We start from the raw sequence: 27,128 nt of genomic DNA on the forward strand, positions 1-27,128 counted from the left end.
AGTAGAAGAAGCTATTCTATATGTCCACATTACAGCAGTGTCAGCAGTCAATTTTTTGTCTACATGCATATCGCGCAATCTCCTAGAAGGCTGATTAAAATTTTGCGAGTTAACGACTAGTCTCTCGGGCCATACCGTGTAATCTCGTATCGCACAGTGTGCTCTCCTTACTGCCGCGATAGGCCCCCTTGCGAAAATGTATTCCCACAACGTCGGCATCGCGTTTGATTACACGTCCGGTGCGATCGTTTTGACGGCAGGGTGAATGGGATGGGGTGACGAAGCGAGAGAGAGAGAGAGAGAGAGAGAAAAAAAAGAGAGAAAACCCCGAGCCGGAGGTGGACCTGTGTGCGGTATCATGAAAGGCGCGATTACCTCGGCTGCTGATTGGCGTTTACCCTAGCACCTTGTTATTTGGCGAGCACGCATCGATGCGTACGCGCATATTAGCCGCGCGTCAGAAAACTGCAGAATATCGCCGCATACCGGCGATGATGGGACTCTGACGGCGGGCCCCGTTGCGAGCAAACTCCATTCCTCTTCGTCCTCGTCCTCGTCGTTTTCCCGCTCGGCGGAAACGCGACGTGGTTCGGGACGCTCACCAGCGTCGGGTCCCTGGTCGGCCAGCCGGCCGGCTGCTCCATAGCCGCGCTCTCGAACGTTGGCCTCGAATAACTGTCCGGGAATGCCGCAAAAGGCCCGCGAGGCATTCCACGCGAGCCGCGCGCTATAAGCGATGCAGAGAGCCTGGCTCTCCTCTCTTCCCGACGGCGTTGCTAATTATTTGCCGTTCTGCGCGATGACGCCGGCGACGACCGATACCGTTCGGCACTTCGGCCTCGTCGCCGTCATCGTCTCGAGTGCGAAACGTTGCGCTACAACGAGGAAAACTCGTCGCGTGCGACGGTCGTCCAGGAATGCAAAGTGAGCAAGCATTTCCGCAGATTCGAAATGCCTAGTAAATTTTTATAAACACGAATGACCTGATTATAAACTTTGACAGAGAGTTGGATCCTCTCTGCTGACCAGTGGGACAGCTCAGCGTTTAGAAACGGCGCTTACTAAAGTAGATTAGGGTAAAAGGAGTATACGTGGGGGGTTGTGTACACGTAAAATTTACATTATCACATTCTAGGGTATCTAACTGTTTGTTGCACATCCTGACTGGATTGGAGACTCGTCTTCATCGAGGTTTACCAAGCAAGGCAAGAGCGCGACGCGACGTTGCGCCGCGGTGGAGAAAATTGACTTGCGGAGTGCACAATTTCGCGAATGCCGTCACGGTCGGAGCGCGCGCGTCGTACGTGCGCCTCGTAACACATCGCGGATCGTGCGGATATATATATATACAATATCGATATAAGCCGCGGCGGTGGTTTTAATGCACCGTTGAGATCGTCGCTCGATGGGGGACAAGAGAAAAACCGACCGCCCCATCGTCGGCCGCCAACCGCGGATAAGGTTCCAATAAAAGACGTCTGGTATATAACGAGGCTGATTTGTCGAAGCGTTTGGCTGTAACACGAGAAACCGCTGATAGCGTCGACCGTAGCGGCCACCGTATGCGGGTATTATTTATTAGGAACGCAGCGAACGGCGGCGGCGGCCGCGACCGGCGGTGCGGCAGAAATGCACCGTGTACCGGATGTGGCTTACGGGCTCTCGTATAAACGTACTACGTAGCGAGTCCTCGTGGTGAACGACCATCTGACTGTACTGTCGCCGACTGTATGGTGGTGTGTATACTGGTTTCTGCGCGCCGCGGACATTGTTGGTTGCACCACACGCTCTCCTGACGCGTGCAGCAGCCAGATGACGTGACGAGTGGAAAATAGCCCGGCAGCGAGCACATGCAGCGAGAGGTGGTAGAAATTGCGAGGTTGACGAACGCGCCCGCCCGCGGGAGAAAGAGCGATAAAGAAAGAATGAGAGAGAGAGAGAGAGAGAGAGAGAGAGAGAAGAGAGCAAAGGGAAAAGGGAGGCAGAGGATTCCGAGGGGGAAGAAGAAGGGGAGCGAGCGCGTATTTATTATGGCCGGCGTTTGTCGAGAATCTTCCCGGGAGGAAAAGAGGAGCGTATGCCACCTCGTTCGCTCCTCGCGGCGTTAACCCGCATCTTCTAAGTGCGAGAGCCGGCGCGGCGCTTGTTAAATTGCTGGAAAGACCGAGGGATCCTGATTTCCCGCGAATATCAGCCGCCGTGTCTCGTGGGAGCGAGCTCAACAACGCGGCTGCTCGCTATCGAGCTGTTAAATGATCGCCCGTGATGTAGTTTCCAGCGTAACGGTTGTACGAAATTGAACGGGCGATCCTCGTTGGGATTGCGGACGTATCTCGCGGGCTGACTTTCCGTCAGAGAGATGAGGTGCAAATGGCCAATGAAAAATGTATAATGAAATGAAAACGGAATAAAATACGCGCGATGAATGATATTTAAAAAAATAAAATAAAATAAAGTTGCGAGATGTCGATGATACGGTCAATGTTTTCGAAACATTATTTCTGGCTACAGTCGAGAATTAAATTCACGTGGCGACTACAACGTCAACTAGATTTCCAAACGTTATTCGTAAAACTAAACGACGATTTCCGATCGTGAGACATCTGTCAAATTGAATTCGTTCAAATTCGAAGGTTAGGGAGAAAATGTTGCTTTTCGTATCTGCCCGTGGCTTCGATGACGTCGCGATGCGCCACAAAATTGCTACTTTGCACGTCCGCACCTCGGAACGGTCGCCGACAACACGGAGGACGGAGTTTAATTTAACCGCCACTTGGCCCCCGGAATGCCGTTCGAAGACACCGTATATTCGACAGGTCTCAGACCGGGATGGACCACGGAGTCGGGTGGAATCGAAAATGCGGGAATTCTCCGCCGAAAGGTTCGCCACATCCTCTTGCCGGTGTCTCTCCACGAATTTCCCTTCCTTACGCGGAAACGGAGAGACGGACGCGAAAGGGTTCGCTCTCGTACAATTTCAACACGTACACGCGACACACACAAGCGCACATTCGCCGCTCGTATAGACTTGAAGTTCGTGCGATGGCAACTCGAGAATCTGGACGCTCTCGTCCCAAACGGAAGTAAACAAATCGTGCGCCTAAGGTACATATTCTCGGCTCTCGAATTGAAATTTATCCCGATACCTGGCGATGGATCAGCATGCGCTTTCCCAACTTTCGCCCGGTTTCTCAGTTAATTATCGCGCGCCCACGTTGTTAACCTCATTGAAAACGCTAATCGCAGCTCGCGAAGCGCTCTTCGCGAGTTTGTCGATGCCTTAGGAGATTCTTCGCGGAACTTCAGCGAGCGAGCCTTTCTCTTGATCTCGAAAATATGAAAGAGAATTCTGCAGTGTGTGCTCGCGTGCGCATAATTAAGACATAATTATATAAAATATAAGTTAACAAGATATATATTAAGCGTTTATATTCTTTAGGTAATTGGATAATTATATGAGCCTTTTAAGAATAATTTAATTACAAGGAAATATAAACGCTTAATAATATATATTGAGTGTTTATATTGTTTAACGATAAATAAATCAATAATTATATAAATTAAATACCAACAATAATTTAATCGCAAGATAATGGACTTTCAACGTCAGACCTTTTTTCGATCCACTCAAATCGGACGGGACATATTTAAGAGATTAACGATTTGAGGAGGGTGCTCCTAACGTGAGAGGCTCTCTCGCCGAAAGGAGTTGTCTGTCTATAATTGTTATAACTGCTACAGTCCAGTTTAAATCTGGCCGAGTACAATTCTTCGTCGTTCTCCAAGCTCGACTTCACCTGCTGCTCGTCACGGCGACGTATTACGTCACGGGAGTGCCTTAGCTCGTGAGTACCACTCGTGAACTCTGTGAGAGAGAAAGAGAGAAAGAGGTCTGACGGAAATAGCTGATCCAACTCTCGTAATACACCGCGAGAAACTAAACCCGAGAGTTGACTACTCCGCGATGCTATCTTTTTCCCCTCGCCGGGGCCCAGGAATGAATTTTAAGGTCCCATTCAGACGGAGAGCAGAGTTTCTGATCGCGCGCACGCTCGTCCGCTTGCGTCATCCAAAAGCACTCGCGCGTAAACGGACCGGAAATCGGTGAATAGAATCCGCTGTTAACCCGCTAATGCATTGTCGCCGTCTATTTTCAGATCGCCGCTAGAAACGCGCTTCATATATTACCGCGCCGGCACAATAACACGGATACACACGGACCGCATTGACCGTAAAGTTTAAGAGCCCACTCCAATTCCGCATCACACGCGGCGATATATACGAGGGACATCGGGCTTGACTAATGGTTATTAATTCTCGTGTTATGTCTGGCGGACATAACACGGGAGAATTGACGCAACCGTGAGTGATCGCAAGTGCCAGAAATATTCCCGGGCGAGGCGCGCGCGACGATGCGAGTTGTCGTTGTCGTCGTCGTCGTCGTCGTCGTCGTCGTCGTCGTCGTCGGGTCGCGTCTCCCTCGGGATCGATCGCCGATATTTTCGGCCCCCTTGACATTTCGGACCGCGAATTAACAATCCGCGAACGCTAATCTGATCTCGCGAATCATCGGAATCGCATCCGTTGCCGCGAAACGAGCCACCGTGGAAGTCGCCTCTCCGCGTTTTGTCTCCGGATGGGCTATGTTTATGCCCCGCGTCGACGTCCTCCGGCATCGAACCGGATTTATCCGGCGGCACTCTCGACTCGGTGGTGCATCGGCTGCTATACTCTCGCGCGACACCTTACTCGACTTGGCAAGACGACTTTTCCTACGATAAATATAGCGACCGCGCCGCGGTACACTCACGCCGTTCGGCAGGCGATGCCAACAACGCGCGACGACGACGGCGGCGCGACGCGACGCGACGCGACGCGACGGCATAGTTAATATATGCGGGAAAGGGGACGGTAATCGGCGGGGTTGCTCCTCAAAGGATTGACATTTCCATATCGGCGGATGTAGCCTCCATATTTCCCGCACGCTACCTAGGGAAAATTGAAAGTCATACATTCGCTTTTTTCACGCGCGTCCTTTTACCCGAATTGTTTCCGGGTGACACATCGACTTTGCCGCTTTCGAATTTTCAAATTGGATCTCCTTTAACTTAATCGAAATTTTTTTTTAATATTTTTTATGTATTAATTATGCAAGATGCTTTCTAAGTAGAGTACAAAAAATTGAAGGAAATATCCATTTCTTGGCTTATTTTAGGAAGAAAATGTCCTGTAGCTATGTCATAAACTGCCTCGTTAAAAATTTAACATGATTACCTTTATGCACGCTCCTGATGAATGTAAAAATGTTTTTTTCGCGTTACTAAAATAGTAAAATGGCTCTTAAAACCCCACACGTACGTACGCCAAATTTAAATAAAACATCTCTAAGCGTTTTGCAGATTTTCCAAGAATTTTCATATTGTTTTCTTCAACCTTGACACCTTGTATTTTGAAAACGCAGCAGTTTAGGATATATGTTTACAGGACATTTTCTTCCTAAAATAAGTCAAGGAATATCCTCTTTATAATTTATACATTCGTACTTATTTATCACCCTAAATAATTACAAGTGAATTAATTATTTTTATAATTAAAATCTTTTTTTATTTCTGAGAGTTTGACAAACGAAATATGGTACGTAATCTACGACACATGAAATAATTATTTTATCGAATATTTTCCTCTATCTCTTTCTCTCACTTTCTCTCTCTCTCTCTCTCTCTCTCTCGGTTAGCTTTCATACGAAATGGACCAGGAAATATCGCTGTCTGGCTGGCATTTCGAGAACGAGCCGGGCTCACCAGGGACCGAGTACACGAAATAGATTTTCCAGTAGGCCTTATCTCTTTATCTGTCGTCTAAGCCGTGCCGCGCGTTCCTACACGGTGACACATAATTTCCCGCCGAACGACCGCACACCAACGCCAGAGCAGACTTGCACGGAAAAGTCCACCACCACTCGTCCTCTCCTTCGAGAACGCCCGTCTATATGATATACCGCGCGCGGTTTTTCACTTTCCTCCCCGGTGATTTTCCACTGCGTCGTCCCCGCGTTCGCGAGAAGGCACGGAGGCTTTGTTCGCAGTCGATCTGTGTCCGTGAGAAATTTAATTATGCGCGCAAGAAACCCTGGAAAAGAAAGTCCACCGGGCGGACGGGGCCGGGATACTTGCGCGCGAGCGCTGCACCCCGCCTTTTTATTCTATCCCTCCAGCAAAATTGCAAACCGGCATGATGCACCGTAACCGGGTGGTTTTTTTCCGTCGGGCCCCGGCGGACTTCTTGCCTCGCTTAAGCGGGGCGCGCGGCACCGCGCGGCAAGATTGTTAATTAATTTTCAATTTTACGCGACTCCGATCGTGCGACTTCGTTGCGCCGGTTTGCCGGATTTTGCAGCGTAACGCGGCAATTTTCAGCCGCATTCAATACACGTACGTGCGCAAATAATGCGGCGCGTTGATTAAATGTTGCAACACATGGCTCGATACTATTTCATAATATCGCCGCACAATTTAATTTTTATTCTATTATATGTAAGCCTACTTCGTGTCCCCGCCAATTAGCATTTTAATCTCGGCTTTCACGTTTGATTATGCGACCTGAACATTTCAATAGCCGTATTATTCGATTACGTCGCATACAACTTTATATTATTATTATGTAACTTAAGATTATCCCAGCCTTATTCAAATTAACAATTTCATTAAATTTGAGGTAAACCCGACCCGAGGTAAATCCACTTGGCCGTTTAGACGTTAGAATTTTAACTAAGTCTAATTAAAGAAGTGCCCCCCTCCCCCCTCTCGAATACATTAGAAATTCGTAGGAATGACTTTTAATTCCTTCTTGTTTCCTTAAGCGAAAAATCAACTGAAAAACTTAATTAAGATATATCGTGGGAAGCACAGTCGAGTAGTCACGCAGTCTCTGGTACGCTCAATCTATTCCGCATCGCTATCCGCGCGCTGTCGAACGCTGCCCGATTCGCGAATTCGTCCGCCGGGGTGGTCGCAAACAAGAAAAATAATTGGAGCGCCTTACGACCGTGGCGACCGACCGGCCAGTGTACCGATCAACCGGAATTGACCGTGATAACGCACGGAGAATGCGGGGAGTTTTCCACTGCGGAGATAGCCGCGCGTGATAGGTGCCTGCCGCGCCGGAGAGCCGCGGAACGCTGTTTATTTTTCAATTGGCGATTTCCGAGAGAGAGAGAGAGAGAGAGAGAGAGAGAGAGACTCGGTACATCTCTCCACATTCAAAGGCGAATAACATCCTGTTTTCGCAGGCGATATCGTCTTCGACGATGATGCCGCGCGAATCGTATCGCGCATATTGCATCCGAGCGAAGAGTCAAGAACCCGCGAAGAGTTAGGGAGGAAACTCCCTTGTGTGTCGCGCGCGGAGACAAATCCGCATTTTTCTAATTGTTACGCGAGATTAGATACGCGCGGCGATGCCTGTGCCCGGGAGTTTGTTATCGTTTAACATGCGGGGGAGCAGTTCGCAACAAAGTTTCATCGATTGTACGGCGGCTGACGTCACAGATTTTTTTCTCTCTCTCCTCCCGCGACATTATCCAACGTCGTAGCCACGTTGACGTTGTTGGCGGCATAATCGAATCCTATCTGTCCGCCCACAATTTTATCTCAGCAGCAACTGCCTCGTGTAAACGACGTTTCTGCGTTACACGATTTCCGCCGCCGGAAATATTCAGGAAGCTAATGGAATTTTCTGATATCAAAGTAAACGTGCACGGTTTTACTTCGGAGCATAACAAATAGACTCTTTCTCTCTCTCTCTCTCTCTCTCTCTCTCTTTCTCTTTCCTTCTCTACCACTTGATCCGGCGTTATTAGACCGTTCGAGGCAATTTGGGGATTTCACCTTTCGAGATGCCTGTTATCTAGCAGATATCTTTCTGATGTTTTGAAACGCTAACCTATCTAATCTTTATTTTCAATAAACAAGTCACGGAATTTTTAACAATGTAATCTTCCAAATATTTTTAGCATTGCGTAATTGACGGTTAATCTGTACAAACGTGTTACATTTTCGCTATTTGTCTTGTTCTTATTTTCCTTTTTTTTTCTTTACTCTCTCACTTCGTATCTGAGACTATGTAGCTTAGTGTTTTGCAGCTGTGTTATTTCATTCGCGTGTTGCTTTATGCTCTCTAGGTTCCAGAGCAATAAATCGATCCCTCCCTATCCTTAATTCTCCTTATCGCCGTGACGCGTTTGCCGCTGCCCTTCTTGTCAGAAGCCATCGGCACTTATATATCCACCCACGGGAAGGCAGCCTGCCACCAATCGAGAAGCGATAAGAGACTCTCTCTCGCGTTGCAACGCTCGTGGGAGGAAGTCGACGCCGTCGAAGCTCTCGCTTACGTGAACGGCGACGCGCGCTTTCGTCACGACGGCCGCATGACGCGGATGTCGTCACCCACAAACGACGAGGCGACCGCGAGTCGCACGGTGCATCGTAATCGCGAACGCATAATTGCATCGCGATGCTACGTACGCAATCGTGGATTCATCGATAAGCGATCCGTACTATCGATCTTTAGTATTTCGATATATCTTAAGTATTTCTATTTCAGTCTGTAGTGAAAAAAAAACAGAACATTCTTGTTTTGAAAATATCTTTATTTTTGAAATATTAAATATTGAAACGAGATTACGTAACGTTAGATAGACGTAACTTGTTTACGTGAAGAATTTTATAGCTCCAGCAAAAAAAATATATTCTCATCATTGAATAACAATTTTCATAAGTTAAGAGGCAAAAATATCGAGTAGAGAGAAAATAGTAATACCTTTAAATGACAATATCTTTAAGAATTACAATTTTTTAACAATGATTAGTACAAAACAATTATAGTGTGTTTCTTTAGATGACTGTTATAATATTAAAAATAAAGTTGGCACGTACATCTTATTCATTTATTTTAAAGTTTGCGTTTAAAAATTTATTTTTATACTGTTTATTTATTTCTTCATAAATCGTGTTATTTTAACACGAAAAAATGTTGAATATATCGATTTAATATAAAACAGTTAAATAATACAATCACATTGAATTAGTACTTGATAGTACTTCTACACTTTAGTGTGTTGGAAATTCAACCCAAAAATTTTAACAATCAATTTTCATATAAAATATTTTTATTGTTCACGATTGGTTTTTTATCGAAAAAAGATGGAAATGGATATATAGATGCAAATCAGCATCAATTATTATATTAAATTAATTAATTTAATAAAAATCGTGATATTACTAATTCTCGTACGACATGTTGTGTTACGACCGGAAAAAATTCAACATTCTGATTGAATTCGAAGAAGTATATAAAATCGCACGAATAAATATAGGCACTAAGATCTAGTTGCGACCGAAGAAAGTTTTCTTATTATCATTATCGAAAAAAGCTTTTCCTTCCTCCTATTTGTGTTAAAATATTTTCTTTCGCGAATTTACCATTTCTAAATTTGCCATTAATATTATTTTTATTACTATTTACTGTTGTTATTACTGTTGTCGAGTGAAAGATACCATTAAAATTGTTCCTGCGCCGTTACTATTAAAAGAATCGATTGGATCGTTACGCCATTAGGATCCTCGAACGTCGCTCTGCCGAACGTTCCGGGGATCATAAATCCGCGACAGTATGCGCTGCGGCGACTGTGGGACTTTTACGTTCCATTGTGTTAGTCGTGACAATCGGGGGCGATAAAAATGTGACGGAAACGTGTGACGTGTAAGTCCGACGTTCGCGCGATGACGTCGACGAAACTTCCTATCCAACGGCATATTTAATTGCCCGGTCTACCGCAACGGCTATCAGTCCCCGATGACGGCGCTTAGTTTGACGATAGTGCAAGAATATGTTGAAGGCACCGCGAGCTTCCGAGCAATTGTTCGCGCGCGACACGACCGGGGATTGAATTTGCGAGATTCCGTTCGCGTCACGTAGTTCCTCGCGTAGGTCCTGGTTTGCCCCGTTTTGTTAATTGGACCTCGGCCAAAGCATTCGTCGGAATCCCGTGTTTACGCTTTGGCTCGTATAAATTTCTTAATCTTTCGGACGGCGTCTTAGACGGCGGCTATCGCCGATGCGTGTCGCGTCCACGCGCTATCGAGACCCCGGTCGTCGTCGGTGACACTCGAGAGAGTGTGCAGCGTACGTACAACAACGTGAGTTCCCGTAAGGACCGATGGGCGAGACGTAGAGTCAGCGGATCGCGGTTTCCGATGAGAAAAATTTCATAAAAGTTCCTCCGTCGCTCCATCGCGATGGCCTGCAAGAAGTGCCATAATGTATCCTCGTATTTCAGGAAGACATCACGGAGACTGTTCTCGGTGAGTCACAAAGATTATCAAGTTACTACCCTTTTTTTTTATTACGTTGACCGTTTACGTATAAGCTGTGAATAAAAGTATATTATTGTGCGTTTACTTATCGGGGGCTAAATCGACACAGTTTCGTATATATCCTTATAAATTAGTCGCCCGTATAGATCCGTCTGGTGGTCTAGACTTATTTCCGAAATACTATAACGACTACATTGATGATAATCACAGGTTACGATAATTTTAACTTTCTGTTGACACGTACGATTTTCCAAGGACCGTTCGTCTCGGACTCGCACGCGCACGGGTTTTTTGGCGATTAGCCCGGTAACCAATATACATCCACGAGTATATTTTACGCGCGCCTCCGCTCACGTGACGGCACGACGACACGCGACGTCACGTTGGAAGAGAGACGTACAGTGTACTTAATGAAACGATCAACGCTGATCGTTTTCGATCAAATTTCGCCTGTCTCGCCGGCTCTAAGACTCAGACTCGCGAATTATGATGAAATCGGGAGCGGGATGAAAATAAAAACGGCACGGGACGAGATAATAAGGCTCGATATATAACGCTCGAGTTCTCGATGGTTAAAAATTATATTAAGCGCCGTTGTTTATCGAGCCGTCGCGTCGCGTCGCGTCGCGTCGCGCACGTTGGCGACGCGACGCAAACGATAACACAATGCTATCTCTCGCACGTGTGGAAAAATATAAATGTATCTGATAATGGGTCGAGCGATAAATGCATAAACGCGCGAATGGGCAAAAATTATGCAATCCACAGGTGCATGCAGACCTGCGTCGTGATAGGTGTTTGATCGGCGCGATGACGTCTTTTCGTCGCGCGAGTCCTGCGATAAACGCTTTTTTGCTCATTAATAAGAGTTGTGCGCACGCACGCACACGTATATGTGCGTATGCGTGTGTCACGAGAGCGCGACCAGAGGACCGAATAACATTTTCTTGCAAAACACTCGGATTTCATTAAGCTCCATTAAATCCATACGCTCGAGGTGACGCGTGTTCTCGCACGGTCGGAAACTTTTTACAAAAAACGCCTGGAGACTCGCGGGCGTAAACATCATGAATGCCAGTGTGTTCTCAGGTGAGCTCGAAACCCATTTGGCTCGTCGCGCACACTCGTGTACAATTGTGTACTACGAACCTGTGTACTACGTACGAGTATTCATGTGCAACCACCTCTACAGACTTAGACCGGCCGTCCAAAAATAAAATATTATATCGAATCTTATTAAGCGGTGCTCTGCAATCGAAGACCTAGTTCTCACCGCCTAGCGCCGGCTCTCTCCTTCTCTCTCTCTCTCTCTCTCTCTCTCTCTCTCTCTCTCTCTCTCTCTCTCTCTCTCTCTCTATCTCTCTCTCTCTCTCTCTCTCTCTATCTCTATCTCTATCTCTATCTCTCTATCTCTCTCGGAATCTCTTGAGAACGAGATCGTCGAAACGTCAACGCCGTTTACCACGGTGCGTAAAACCAGTGTGGTCGTACAACGTAAAGTTAATTGAGCGTACGGCAATCGATTAATCACGAATCGATAAACGTGTTTACGTGAGAGATTGACGTATATTGCGCGGGACACCTGTGAGTAAAATTCCCAGGGGAATCTTTTTCAGGCAGTGGAAGAGTTTTGGCGGTATTATTATTGCGCACATTCAATCGTGCGAGCACTGCATCAATGCAATTATTGTCTACTGATAATAGTAATTTGTTATTATAAATATAATATATTCACAACGAACTATGCTATCAGAATGTTTATAAAAGTAGTGTGCAAATTACTAAATTTTCTACAGCAAATGCACACTGAAAGAAGTGTTTGGTATTTGTGATATAACTATATGGTTGAAAAATTATAAATTAAGAGCTCTCTTTTTTCATGTAGTTATTACTATTACAATGTTAATAATAATAATCTTGTGTTTATAGTTGTACAAAGTATGAAATAATTTTACTGTAAATTATAATAATTTCAAGTATTAACAATGTAGTAAAATGTCACGATATACATATAAATGCAAAAATAAAATTAACATTTTTATGTAGTAAATGCAATTACAATTACAGTGAATATCACTGTTTTTTAGACTTTTGCTTACTATTTATGTAATAATAATTAATAACTATAATTTGTATAGTTAAAACAACTGTAAGTATATAATTACTATGAATTATAGTTAAATTATAGTAATTGCATTTGTCTCTGAGTGTAATAAACTAAATCTTTCTACAGGCAATGTATATAATAATTGATTGTATTATTATCTGAAAAATAATTTAAATTTATATAACAAGCTATTTTTCTTTTTAATAAAACAAAAGAAATTTTGTCAAATTCAAAAGTCTTCAAAAATAATTATCTAAAAAGAATTATACGATTTTAATTAATAAAATAAAAATTATGTTCTGACACAATTTCATAAATTAAAAGATACATAATAGAAATGCAGACTAATTAGGTTCTTACATATAATTTTAATTCATTAATAAGAATCGTAAGTCTTTTTAAATAATTATTTTTTTCTAAAACTTACGTTAGACAAAATTTCTTTGATGCTATTAAAAAATACAATGATTTATCAGATAGATTTAGAATGATTTTTAAAGTTTATGTTAAGTTTATATTAAAAGTGCATTTTTTATTCTAATTTTAACGGTAATAATTAAAGGATTAAAAAAATATGTTTGCCCCTTTCTCCCTCTCTCTCTTTTTCTCCGATATAAAAATTCGATATTTTGTATCGTAATATAGTCGAATACTGCATTATAATTTGATATTTCGCGTCACAATCACGCCGGCTTGAATCATTAACAGTGCGATTTTGTAACAAAACTCGACTTTACGCTCCCGGGTCGTGGCCAACGGACGCGAATATAATTTAACCATCTTCGACCTGTATGTTAGCTCGTATAAATTTATAAGCCCGGCCCGTGCACGCGCGCGGGCAGTTACACAATTTGCATGTTTACACGTGGCTGTCGAACGTTTGCCCCGGGTAAACGTCGTGAATGCAGGCTGCCGGTGGTGGAGGAAACGCTTTCCTCCACCCTCCGCTTTCTCTCCCCGCGGTCGAGAGGCGAATACAGAATCCCACGTGGTAGTTGCACGTGCACAACGGTGCCGTTTCACGGTGCGTAATACGTAACGCATCGCGCGCGTTAAGTGAATTCCACATATGTGAGTAGCGCATTAAATATCCGCGGTCGCAAGATGCACGCTGCAGACCGCATGCACCTGTGCACCGAGTGCCATCGCTCCGAGTGAAGAGAGCTGGCGAATCGCTGCGGATTCACGCTTCGAAAGCGCGATAAATAATTGACGAGAGAATAACGGGCGCGCGACTGGGACTCGGCAAGCCGGTAGTTGGCAACGAGGGGGAGGATGCCGCGATCGATCGCGCGAAAAGTGAACTCTAACGCGATACTATCGACACATATTTATACACACGCGTCTCTGCGACGCACCCTTGGATCGCGATAACGCGTTATCACGAGCCCGCGCGACGAACCGTGAGGGGGTGAGAGCCGCGCCGAACAATGGCCGCGTGATTAATTGCTTCGAAAGCGCCAGAAAGCTAGAGGGTGATGGATGTTGTTCCGCGCGCGCCAGATGCCTCGGACCCGCCGAAGTATAATCACGCGGATGCAAGTGGCCGCCGCCGCCGCCGCCGCCGCCGCCGCCGCCGCCGCGCGTGGTTGATCCGGGAAGATTATCGCGCGCGGGGAAGGAGAAGAAGAAGCGTCAAGTAAAACCGCGTCGGGAAATAAAGCGCGTACCGATTCGCACGCGGATTATTCACGGAAAAACCAGCCTTTTCTTTCCTCCGACGACGACGACAATTCAAACGACCTCTTGTGCAAAATTCGCTAATGAGACCTGTCCCTTTGCTTTTTATTAACATTCCATTTATCATTTTTCACGGCCATAAATTTATATCGTTGTTATTATTTATTATAACGCGCTCTCCTCCGTTCTCAGAAAGCGTTATATAAATTTACGTAAAGTTGATATTAATGAGTGTACTGTGATTCGTGTAATATATCTTCTTTCGAGATAAAAAGGAATAAGGAGACAAAAAATATAGATAAGGAGAAAAAGATTGAGGAGAGAAAGAGATGAGAGTCACGACTGATACGCTTCTGATTTCATCTGAGAGACGGAAGAAAACCGAGAGAGAGAAAGAGAGAGAGAGAGAGAGAGAGAGAGAGAGAGAGAGAGAGAGAGAGAGAGAGAGAGATCCTTGGGTGGAAGCTTTACGCCCTGCTTAAACGCTTCTCGTAATTCTCGGATTACGAAACGGAAACTGCCCGGTTGATAACGCAGCGCGTGCATGTGTCGTAAATTATTCGGCTTTATCGAGCAACGACGAAATTCGTTTCGTGCGTTCCATGCGTGTACGCCCGACGACGACGACGATGGCCGTAGGCCGCCGTCGATCATCGCGCTCGTTATCGTGCGTCATGGCGACATCGCGATTAGAAAAATGTAAATATTTTCACCAGCGGTGTGGCTAATCAAGCCTCCGGAGTTTACCGGCACCTTACGAAACGCAAATCAGTATTTACGAAAATCCCAAGTGAAACAAATAAAAACGTTTCTCGTGTGAGAACCTGGAGTCAACCCCAGCTGGCGTGAGATAACGAATGGAATTTAGATGCTTTTATTCTCGGCGGTGCGCGACGTCGAAAAGGACGTCGACATGACGTATCTCGCTGCGCCTCGCCACGTTAATTAGATTCTTATTGACTCTCGCGTATCGATTCATTCTACCCGAGCGATTATGCGTGTCGCGATCGTGAATAAAGCGTTATTACAGAGTAAAAAGGCCCACGTTGACACATAGTAGGGGATATAACGAGGCCTCTTGAGCGTACGAAAAATAAAACCAACAGTTTTGGTAATTAACTTTTGAATTAAGGATGTATCGGACGCACAGTCCCTGCAAAGCAAATAAAATTTGGAAATGTGTTTAACATTAACATTTCAATTAAACTATATACATGTGAAAGTTATGTGAATAAGATGATATTTTTATTTAGTAACACATTATGATTAAACTCTATATTTGTTATTAAACAGTAAATTCTTTTTTACAACATTAAGAAAAATCTCAATTTTTTGGTGTAAGTTCTTTAAGTATTCAAGATGATTTGTACAAAATTTCTTTTATTATGAATTTCTTTTATTATCTGTTTTGTAAGTAAATAAGTAAATTTTATTTTACAAAACTGCATCGCAATGAAACTTTACACAAATCATCTTGAAAAAAAAAATTTGAAGTATTTAAACAAAAAAAATTCAAATTTTTTTCATTATTTCATTATTAATTATATTTTCATTACAACACATGCCTACTTCTTATTGAAATAATTTATTTAGATAAAATTAAAGTTTCTACTACTTCCAAATGCAAAATAAATTTGTAAATTTTCATAATTTTCTAAATATTTTGCAAAATATTCTACACATCCTTAAATATTTCCTAGCTCTCGCGAAGGTCGACGTGGATGGATCTCTCAATACCTTCGGAAAGGTACCCTACTGCCAATTTGCTTATCATTAAGATTAAGCACGGTGGAACACAAACATTCGGTGAAACATTCAAAAGGCGTTTCTCAGAAATTACATGTTTCGGCGCACGAGGTGATATATTATTATGAAGAAAAACAAACGTGTACGGTGTTCCGTACCGAGAAGATCGATACCCTGCGAGCGCTCTTGCGGTCGGGTCAACCCTACTACATAGGCCCCCTGCTCCAATCTTAGCCACTGCCCCGACGTTCCATACAAATACCGGAAATGCGCGCTCCCTTAACCCAATCGTCGCGCGCCGCGCCGTAGACGTACCGAAGTCATTGTTTATATGGTTACCATTAGCCGGGGCCTCTTTAGCCGGAGCGTCGGGTTGCATGCGCGACTTTCGTGTGTGCGTGCGCATAATGCACCACAATGCTTTATGGGATAATATAACGTTAGAAACGAGAGCTGTGAGTTCTCGGCGGTATGCAAAGTGTCTGGCGCGGTACTCGGAGCGCGGTGCCGCATTTTTTTATATTCCCAGGCGCATAATTTCGCCGACTGCATACACGGTATTATTAAAACGACGGCGGGGAGGGAGGGGGACAAAGTTTCCCTGGTTCTCCCCCGGGACGCTTCTCGAAGGATGAGAAGCGCCGATGAAATAGTCGGAGTGCATCGAAAAGCAGGACGCGGACGACGGAGCGGCGGCGGGTCGCCGCGCGTCGTCCCCCGCGCATTATCGTTCGACGCACTCGCACTGAATGACGCGCGACGAATTTAATTAATGAAGATCGCGCCGCACACGTCGTTCCGCGCGTTAAACGTCTAAGAATGTGTAATACGTGACCGACCGAGGAAAATGAAGGGTATACCGTTGGCTCTTGTGCATCACGATTCTACGCAGTTGCAATGCACGATTCCGCGCTTCTCGTCCACACACATACACACACACACACACACACACACACACACACACGCTTCATCCCACTTTTAAAGCCGTTAAATGACGCGCACGAGTGCGTCGGACCGAAAATTTCAAGGGTGCTGAGCGGCGGTGGCGGCGGCGGCGGCGCCACACGATGCGCCTTAACAAACGAAAAATACAGCTCTCTAAACATCGATTAGCGTTATGAATTCACGTGCGAGCCGCGTGTATTAAATATGCAACGACGAGGCTGAGCGGCATAAATACGCAATGGGAAGCGTGCAGCTAATGTAACGGCATTATAAATATCGTATCAGAGTCAAGCCAGGCATTATACACGCTTCACTTTTTAGTAATGAAGTTACCGTCTAGTTTCTTTTCCCGAAACTACGGTCCTCGCGGAGTCTTAAATAATTCCGAATGGCTTCATAAATAAATCAATTATTGCAGGAAGGGAGTATGAATCAGTTGTGCGTTGCGCTTTACGGATGCGCGCGCTCGCCGTGACTCAGAAAGATAAGTTATTATTCATTATCTTGCGGTATGTATCGCATACCAAATTTGAAAATAGATAATGCTTAAACCTTGTTGTTTGCAATTCTTCCTCGTAATTCTTACAACGTTAATAATAAATAACGTCGCGGGCCTCTCTCTATTCTACCGCGTATCGCGACGACGACGCTCGATTCCTTCATCATCCGACGACAGACGCAGACTAGTGACTATCGACGGTGAAATTAAATTTTAAACGATTAACGGCACCGTTGTTCGCTCGACGATTATTTGCGCCTCCGAGCATCTGAGCCTTCGCGATAATTTTCATCGAAAAACGAAACGGATCCACTTTTCCCTCCCGCTGTCCTTCCATTTGCAACGGCGCCGGCGACTTAATTTCGTTACCAACGGGGAGGCCAGACGATATCTCTCTCTCTCCTCTATTTGTTCTCTTTTGATTTACGACGCTCACCTGACCAGCGCCTGTGCATTGAAAAAAAATATCTTTGCCGCACGAATTCCATCCAGCGCAAACAATCGACCTCCCGTTTCTTTTTATACCTGCTCACGGGAAACAAGCGACAAGGGCAATCGGCTTAAACGTGCCGCTCGCAGAGATATATTCTGCTGGGTATATAGGCGTGGCTACCCCGATAATTGTTGTCCGAAAATGGACACATTTACTACGCGCAGGACGACGTGATCACGTGAAAACACATTTTTTTGAGTATTTTTCTTTTGCCTGTTTACGCACCACTCTTCTTCCTCGATCAACGATTTCCGAAAAGTGCATTCTACTCTGCTGCCCTTCGTCGAACAAAAACGTCATGGAAAATACAAGACAATGAATACACAGGAGATGTACACAGGAAGAACCGTTACGCTAAAGTGTTTAAGAATTTTTAACTAAATGCAGATTTTGGAAAATTATTTTTTTAAATAAAGATTATTAACAATGTTACACTGTTAAATTTTATTGAATAATAAAGTTATATATTACACGAATAACCAGTGTACAGATAATGCTCTACATGAGCATTATCTGTACACTGAAAAAAATTTTTATGTTTAAGTAAATATATTTATTTTATCGTTTTTTTTATTTAAAATATATTTCTTAAGTTTAAAAATAAATTATTTATTTAAATCAAAGAAATATTAAAATAAATATATTTACTTGAACATAAAAAATTGTTTTTTCAGTGTATACATCTAATACATCTAATTTAATTTTCTGAGCCCAACATTGTTAAGTTAATAATAATTAATAATTCTTAATAATTTCTTTGTTAAAATATCAAAATTATGTAGGAGCTGGTTGCCGAGATGTTAAAACCTTTTGGAGCATTGCCTGAGCGTCGCTTGCATAATTATTTTGATGGTCCAATAAAAAAAAACACTATTTTCAGATTTATATCTAGCAAAATCTTTAGATACTTCACAGTTAAATCGTTCTTTTTGTATACGAATAAATTACATTTTATCTAGTTAGTGTTTTTTTTTTCTCAAGTTACTCAAACGGCAACAACCAAGATTTATTTATCGAGAGATAATGAGTGGCGTATCATTATTTTACATTCTTATTTACATCTCTTATTTTTTATCTGCCGCGTCTTAGACTTTGAATTGCGCCTTATAGCTCATTCGCGAAATATGTCATGGCAGCTATTTATTAAGCGTTTGTTCCGATCGGCGATGCGGCGATCGATAATGCGCGCAAAGAGTCGTCAATAATCGCGATTCTCGCGTGTGGCACGTATCGCACGCACCGTATCGATCTTTGTAACGCGTCGCTTGTTGCTCAATCATTGTTTGCCGCCGGGAGTATCGTACACCGTCGTTCTTCGACGGCGGTCTGTCTCTGTTATTGCTAAGAGGCGTACGATGACGCACACTGCTCGAATAAACCGCGAGTCCGATGTCCCCCGCGTGATTCCGACCAGGAAAGAAAACACATCGCGTAGCGGGACGCAGAAGGAAGGAGGGCGGGAAGGGGACGAAAAAAATATTTTCTCGTTCTCTCTCCAGGCCGTCTGGCCGGGCGCGCCGAATGCGCCGAGCGCATCAATTACTGGCCGACGAGTGGTCTATAAACCAACTTGAACGCGTGATTTCGACATCGCCGCGCCAGACGGCCGCGAAACGCGATGTTATCGAGTTACCTGATAAAAATTATGCGTACGAAATGGGCAAATTGCGTCGTGAAGAGTCATACGCCAAGTGCCGGAGTTAACGTTGTCAGTAATAACGGAAATTAGGTTCTAATGGACAGTTAGAAAAAAAAACCATTCGCATGATAATAAGAGGAATATTTTTGTTTCGGTAAAAGATACGATATAATGTAAAATATAATATCCAATGTTTAAGGATGTATTACACATGTTTTCAAAATGATGAAAAAATTATGAAAGAATTACACATTATTTTATATTATATTTGAAAGTAATATAAAACATTACTTCGGCGGCGATCTTCTACCCGATTAAAAATTATCAAATGAAAAATTATTTCGATGAGTAGAAATGTACTCTAATGGAAATGCAATTAAGAAATAATGATAAAAATCTGAACTCTTTTTTTTATAAATATTTGAAGTACTTATACAAAAAATTGAAAATTTTGAAATTATTTGTTAAAATAATTTCATTTTTAATAGCAAATAAAATAAACTACGAAAATGTGCTATTAAATAAAAATATAATATTCATCACATAACTTTCATACGTATAGTTAATTTAAAATATTAACACATTTCCAATTATAATTTACTTTACAGAGACGTAATACGCCTTTAAATTTTTGTTTTATTAAAGCTCGATTAAAAGCGAAATACTAAGAATAAAGTAAAACTATAGATACATCGTATGCTCAACTAAAACTACTTGTGTCTCGTTTCAACATTTGATATGTCTTGATATTTTTAATATGGAGACGTTAGGAGCTAAATCGAATAAGTTCAGAGAGGGACGTCCCGAGACCTTTAAAAAGTAGGATAATTCGCGTTATTTGTGTCGCTGATAGCTCCTCATCGAATATTTCGTCGGGCGGCAACGGGGGTTTGGCGTCCTTTATTTTTACGCGCGCGTGTCTGTCCTCGAGGCGAAAGCGATATTTCTAGCCCGGCTTGGCGTCGCGCGTACCGCGGGGATCCGCAGAAAATTACACGCTCCTTTGTCTATGCAAGACAATTCAGTCGCTTTCGCATTCAAAGCGTGACCAATAGCGAGAGGCGCCGGAACTCCGGAAGATGTGGGTTTTCGTCGGAGTTAGCGAACGCGGCGCTCCGCCGGCGAATACAAATCAGGTCATTCTGTATGTGGCTCTGCCTCGTATACCTACGTGTGCATGCATACACACATACAAACTTGCACACCTCGGCTTCCTCCCACCCCCTTCCTGTCCCGGTGTACCTGTCCGTTTCTGTCCACCCACCGCTGACCGCGATGTACCGGAAGTCGCCACAACGAATGTGCGGCCACCCACGATCGATCGAGGATCTCCTTCGGCGCGACGGGATCGTTTACTTTGTTTCGCCCCTCCGCCTGAGACAAGGCACAACGCCAGTAATCCATTTTTGATGGAGAAACAGAGACTAGGAAGAATACCCTTCCTCAAGAAGTGTTCCGAACTCGAAGCTCAAGTTTCGACGAATCCATCCCTTTCCCTGTGTATCGTGCGTATGTCTTTGCCGTCACGGCGATAACGATCGGCAATTGCTGCTGTCGCCGTGTGCAGAATCTCTATCGCCTTTCACGTCCGCTAAATTATCGGGCTTAATTGCGAGGAAGATTCGGCCGGATTTCGAGACTTGATCTTGCTCAAACCCCTGCATCATTAAAGCGATTCAAGGCCCGTAAATTCGCGAGCACGGAAATTAGGTCGCAACCGCCAATAAGAAGGCGCCAATTTGACCTCCAAACTCCGTCGAGGTTTTAACAATTTGCCGTTATTAACAAAAGTAACGAACGTATCCTATTACGTACGGGTCTTGTAATCGATAAGCAAGGTGGAATCTTTATAGCGAATCTATGTGCCGCTAAATGTGTCATTCGGTGTAGGTAAAAGTAGGAAAGTGTATATATCGATCCCAGGCGAGAAAACCTATTGATTAGCCAAACCCGGCGATAACTTGGTTAATCCCTTAGGATGCTTAACACGCTAATTACCTGGGAAAATTACACCGCTTAATTGCTGCTCTTATTCGCACGACAACCGATCGTTACGGGCGCGACGCGGCGTGGCATCATTGTCCCAGTAAGCCGCGCTGCCAAATTTCCCGTTGGCGGTCCGGCGATAAATAGTAGCCAATTGAGGGGTCGACGCCGCGGAGGGTCGGATCAAGGATCGAGACGCGATCCAACTGCAGTCGGTACAGCGACAGTTTCGTTAGCGGCTGTCCTCCGCTCCGCGGCACGTCTCTCTCTCTCTCTCTCTCTCTCTCTCTCTCTCTCTCTCTCTCTCTCTCTCTCTCTCTCTCTCTGGAAATGTCACGATCTACGACCGTCAAAGTCAGAGCGTTTTCACGTTAAAATGGCGTCCAAAGCGGAGTCCCGTCCGTCCCGATAAATCTCAGGGGGTGATTGATCAATTCCGCGAAAGATCCCGGATAATCCCGGCTCTCTCTCTCTCTCTCTTTCTCTTTCTTTCTCTCTCCGCTCGATACCCGCTCGCGCAATCGCGCTCATTTTAGACCGGCGAGTTGTTTTTAACGCGTTCGACTAACGCGCAAATAACATACTACGTATATTTTTACGCCGGCGTAATCCGCATTTTTCTTTCCTCCTTCGTGAACGGCCACGACAATTCGTCGCTGTTTACTAATTGATGTTTATTCACTGAGGAGTTGATCGTTTGCGATTTTTTCAACACACATATATACACTCACACACACGCACGCACGCGCGGTTCATCGTAAATAACATCAATGTATACCATGCGTGCGTGTCGATTATTTTCACTGTGACGTAACGCGCCGGAGTTTAATTAAAACCACTATAAATATATACGGCGTATTTTTATTTCACATGATCCCGGGAAAGGAGACAGAGAGAGAGAGAGAGAGAGAGAGAGAGAGAGAGAGAAACACATAGGGAAAGGAGAGGGAGATAGAGTCGAGAGATGAAGACATTTCCCTGCAGCCAGCGTGTGCCGTAACGCACGGGTAAACGCGAGGCAACTCGGTAGATATTATTTCGTTGCCGATTCAGCTTCCCCTTGCTCTCTGCCCTCAAGCTCGTTCACGTGCGCCTTATCGGACCCATCGACCGGACGAAGTTCGCTCGCTCGGGGGATTAATTAAGAAGCGTGATTTCTGCAATTCCGACGCCGCCACCGCCTCCGCCGTCGCTGCTGCTGCCGCTGCCGTCGCCGCCACCATCACCGTCTTCGCCGTCGCCATCGCCACCATTGTAATCAACGTCGTCGAGTATCAGACTGGTGAATGAGGATCGAAGAACGTCGCCTGCCCACGAGAATGATTCACGCTGCCTACGCAATTCACTACGTTGCTGTAAGTGAGAGTTCGCCCGCCCGTCATAAACAATCGATAGACCGCTGCAAGCAGCCGCTTGTTTATCACAAACAATCGGCTTTGCCGGATTGATTTGTCGTACCTCATTGTCACTCCTTGGTCACGCCGATCACACGTGTCGATACGGTGACGGTCGTGTTTCTCGAATGTTAAGTATTATCATATTATTACGTCACGTTCTTCAACTTGTATATTTTCGGATAACAGTAGAGTTAAAATTTCTTAAAAATCCATCGTTTCAATCGCTATCAGCGAGAGAAATACATCAAAAGATCGACGAGCGTATTGTGTCGATACAGTGACGGTCGTATTTCTCGAATATAAAAATTATCATTGTATTACTACGTCACGTTCTCCAAGTTAGTTTATTTTCGGATATCAATAGAGTTCAAATTTCCTAGACATGTACGAAAGAATTGAATGATTATTGCTAAAGTATCTAAAATATTTTTGCTAGAATCAGTTCTAAAAAAAAAATGTTTGTATTGTACATTACCAAAATAATGATTGTAGGACGCTCGAGTTGATTGTCAGAATGTCTGAAAACTTTTTGCAGTATTGCTCATCATGCTTGAGCGTCCTTCACATTTGTTTTGATGGTTCAACAAAAGTATTTTTAGATTTGTATTCAGCTAAATTTTTGATATTTCAGCAAAACCGATCTATACTATCTATACAATTAGCCAAAGGAGAACATTTAAAAAATCGTCATTATGCATGGCCATTAATTAAATTAACCCTCCTAGTGTTCTTAGTCTAGAAAAATTCTTGAAAAATTTGGAAAAAAACCGACTATAATAGTAAGGTATTAATGTTTTTAATTTTCTAAAAAAAATAAAATCGAAAAAAATCAGATCTTTTATCTTTAAAAAAAAAAAAAAAAAAAAACGGAAAAATACAATTGTGATAGAGACTGCAGATTTTATTGATCAATTACATCTTGAGCCTCAGATACAATAAATGAAATAGAGAATAGAGAACAAGGAAGAAGTAACAGTTCAATATGTGTGTATTGAATAAAGATCGTTTTATGTGTTTTGCTTATTTAACATATCGAATTGTTCTTTATTTTCTATTGTTATTGCCTATGCTTTTCATTGTGTATTAGGCTTTAGATGTGAAAGAAATCTTGAAACCATTGAAACCAAGAATAGTAAACAATTTTTACGATCGTTTTCTTGTCATGTTTTGCCTGGTTTTTTTTTGTCTTCTAAGAAGAGTCTTTGAATAGGGTCACTTTTATTGTCCTTTAAGTCAATGGTTTTGAGATTTCTTTCACATTTAAGAGTTCTAAAAAGCAAACAATCCGTCAATGAAATCCATTGTTTTATCCAGTATTTTTCCACATTGTATTTTTGTAATTGTATTTTTCCACATTTTTCAGAAGAAAATTTAAAAAACCCTTTTTTCTTCGACTTTATTTTTCTAGAAAATTAAAAACACTTCTATTATACTCGCTTTGTTTTCGTTTTTTTTTTTGTTTGAAAAACAAGCGTGAAAATCTGATTTTTTCTTCGACTTTATTTTTCTGAAAAAATAAAATCACTACACTGTTAAAAATGTCATGAAATTCAATATATTTTTAAGTTACACGAGTACATTAAATTTAATGCATCTATAAATGAAACGTATGTGCATAAAATTTAATACGCTTTTGATAACATTAAATGTTTTTAATGTATTTGCTTGAAATTACTTCCGTTACATTACATTAAATTTTACTATTTTTAAGAGCGTAGTAGTGCCTCACTATTACAATTCTTTTTTGTATATTTTTTGGAAAAATCTGGTTTTTTTTTTTACTTAATTTTTCTGGAAAATCAAGAACACTAAACCGTTTTCATGTTAATTTATACTGGGGCACTTGCACAAATTCGACACTGCTCTTCGATGAAGATTAGGATCTACGGTCATCACGCCGCATTTCTCTTCACGATTAACGCACGAATTAACACGATCACGCAACGAGCGTGCTGTATTCCTCGCAGCTAATTACCGCGACCGGTTTTGTGTGTGCCTTCTTCGTTGTGATCGATAAAAATCACCAATCCCGGGGCCGAGGGAACGTTTATCGGGACGCCTCGTAACGCGCGTTCAGCTCGCTATCGCGACCGATTTCCCTCGAAATTCTCGATTAATTAATCACGTAAACGCTGGATACCGTATCCGGCAATCGGCGCTCTGGAATTCGATGATTGGGACGGCGGAATTTTACGCCGCGGATGTCGATCGCGTAGATATCACTTGGATGTGTGAAATTTTAGCGTGCCCGAATTAAAACAACAACGTGGTATCGGGAATACCACGCCGATGACGAATCCTTCGTTGTTACGCGCTAGAGACATGCGCGTAATATTTTATCCGTCTTTGCGCAAGCCAAATACGCACCGTATGCAAATTGATACAAAAAATTTCACATTGTCACACGGAATTTACCGTATACGCAGAGTCGAGAGGAAGGGAGGATCGACTTGCTTGTACGATACGCTTTTTAAAGAATTAATGCCATTTCTTTCGTGCGGTGATAAAAAGAGGGAAAGAGAGTGATTGGCCTTTAATTACCGCGGGAGTTAATGGCGATCGTAAACTCGGCGGAGAAGAGAGGGATAAAAGCGGAAGTGATATTAACGCTTTAGGGTGGTGTGCGTCGCAATCGGCGTAATTTCGATTATTATGACAATTGCGCGCGGCTCTGTTTTCAGGCGCTCCTTTATTTGCGCCGCGTGCCAGCTGCCCCCCTTCCCCCTTCCCTCGTGCGCATCCATTAATTAGCCGGGCATTTGTTTAGCGCTATTCGAATGCGGCCGTCGCTCTTTCGGACCGGCGATTCAACAAAGGCGAGGTAGTTATTGTTACGATAATTTTATCGCGTATCATTATGACACACGGGCGTCGTGTGACGGTGCACCTTGTGCCGCGCGACGTCGCGCAGCGTCGCGCTACGTCTCCCGTGCTGCACGGCTATACGAGTTCGAGTTACGTTGCTGCGGTCAAAGAAAGCCGCTGCACAGCGCATGTTATTTTCTTCGCGAAGCGAAGCCGGTAGTCCGCTCGCCGCGCTCGTAATAAACAGTCTTGATAAATGAATAATGACGCGCTCACGCACGGCGCGGCCGCGCGTACATCCGCGTAGCGGTTTAATGCGGGGGTTGAAAGAATTATGGGCGCTTCTTCGGCCGCTTCAATTCCTACCAGTTTCGTCGGGAATTCGTACAAATCTGAATGAAATTACCGTACAATTATCATCAATAAATCAGCGATGCAACTAGACCTCCACGTAGAGCCGTAGTTGCCTTTTCGTGCGTCGCTCCAAATAATTATGAGGTGGGAGGGGGGGGGGCGGAGGAGATTATATTTTTAAACATAAAACGTTCTCGTGCGTGGTATTTCAAAAATATATATCAACGTCCAATTTCGCTCCTCGTTAAATATTTATTCCTCCTAATTGCCGGCCCGTAATTGCTCATTCCACCGAACGGGCATCGGAATCTCTTTAGATCCGCCCCAAAAAGCTCCGTTCTTCCACGACCTATCCACACGTCTACGCGCGGAACCCATTCGTGGAGAAAGAAATTGTAGCGAGGCGAGAAGGGAGAAAGAAACAAGTACGCGGCGCGGCGCGCGCATTATGACGCGTTAATGCGCCACGCATTTCCGCCTTGGGCACTGACGTTGACCTGACGATTATTCGATTTCCCACGATTCGCACCGCGGAACAATCGCGTACGCGCGAGCGTGAATTCCGGCCGGATTAGTCACTCGTGACCGATTTTCCAGCGGATTTTCTGGCACCGGCGCGTGCATGTGTGTAATGTACGTGTGGGCCAGTGTGGAAGACGCGCGCTGCGTCCGTTCGCGCGTGCACCGGGTGCGCTAAATTCGCGCTTCCGCATTGCGATGCCACGCGGTCGCGCCGCCGCGGATAGAGTCACGACCCCGATTCCGTACATCCTTAATTGCGCGTCACATCCAGCGGAGGCTCGCATCTGCACAGTTTGCCCGCTTCTCTCTCTCTCTCTCTCTCTCTCTCTCTCTCTCTCTCTCGCATGCGACTCGAAGCAGAAGGAAAGTCGTCTACGACTGAAATTTCGTGACCTATTTTTATCTACTCGTAAATTTCTCCTTGATGATCTCTCTTGTCTTTTTCACTATCATGCCTATCTAATTCAAAATTCAGCAATTAAATTTTGGAGCACGTACTGAAAGATTGATTTCACACTGTTTACTGTCGTCAATGCTTTACATAAAAAAATTAGTATTAAATTAAAAGTAATATATTCTATT

The 27,128-nt window shown here is 43.8% G+C and overlaps 1 protein-coding gene across 3 annotated transcripts in view; it reads left to right on the forward strand.

Moving 5' to 3' along the window:
* LOC105202789 (3-phosphoinositide-dependent protein kinase 1) overlaps nucleotides 1–27,128 on the forward strand; it is a 353,542-nt gene that overhangs the window by 304,247 nt on the left and 22,167 nt on the right. For 2 of the 3 annotated variants that reach the window (XM_039458957.1, XM_011171470.3), the window contains one exon: nucleotides 22,547–22,823. In XM_039458957.1, coding sequence (XP_039314891.1) covers nucleotides 22,755–22,823 — 69 coding nt within the window. In that variant the 5' untranslated portion in view covers nucleotides 22,547–22,754. Of the gene's footprint in view, nucleotides 1–9,861; nucleotides 10,362–22,546; nucleotides 22,824–27,128 lie in introns of those variants that run through there. The other variant, XM_039458958.1, reaches the window with a different exon arrangement.

This window comes from Solenopsis invicta, chromosome 16 (genome assembly GCF_016802725.1).
Source record: "Solenopsis invicta isolate M01_SB chromosome 16, UNIL_Sinv_3.0, whole genome shotgun sequence".
NCBI classification, from domain to species: Eukaryota; Metazoa; Arthropoda; class Insecta; order Hymenoptera; family Formicidae; genus Solenopsis; species Solenopsis invicta.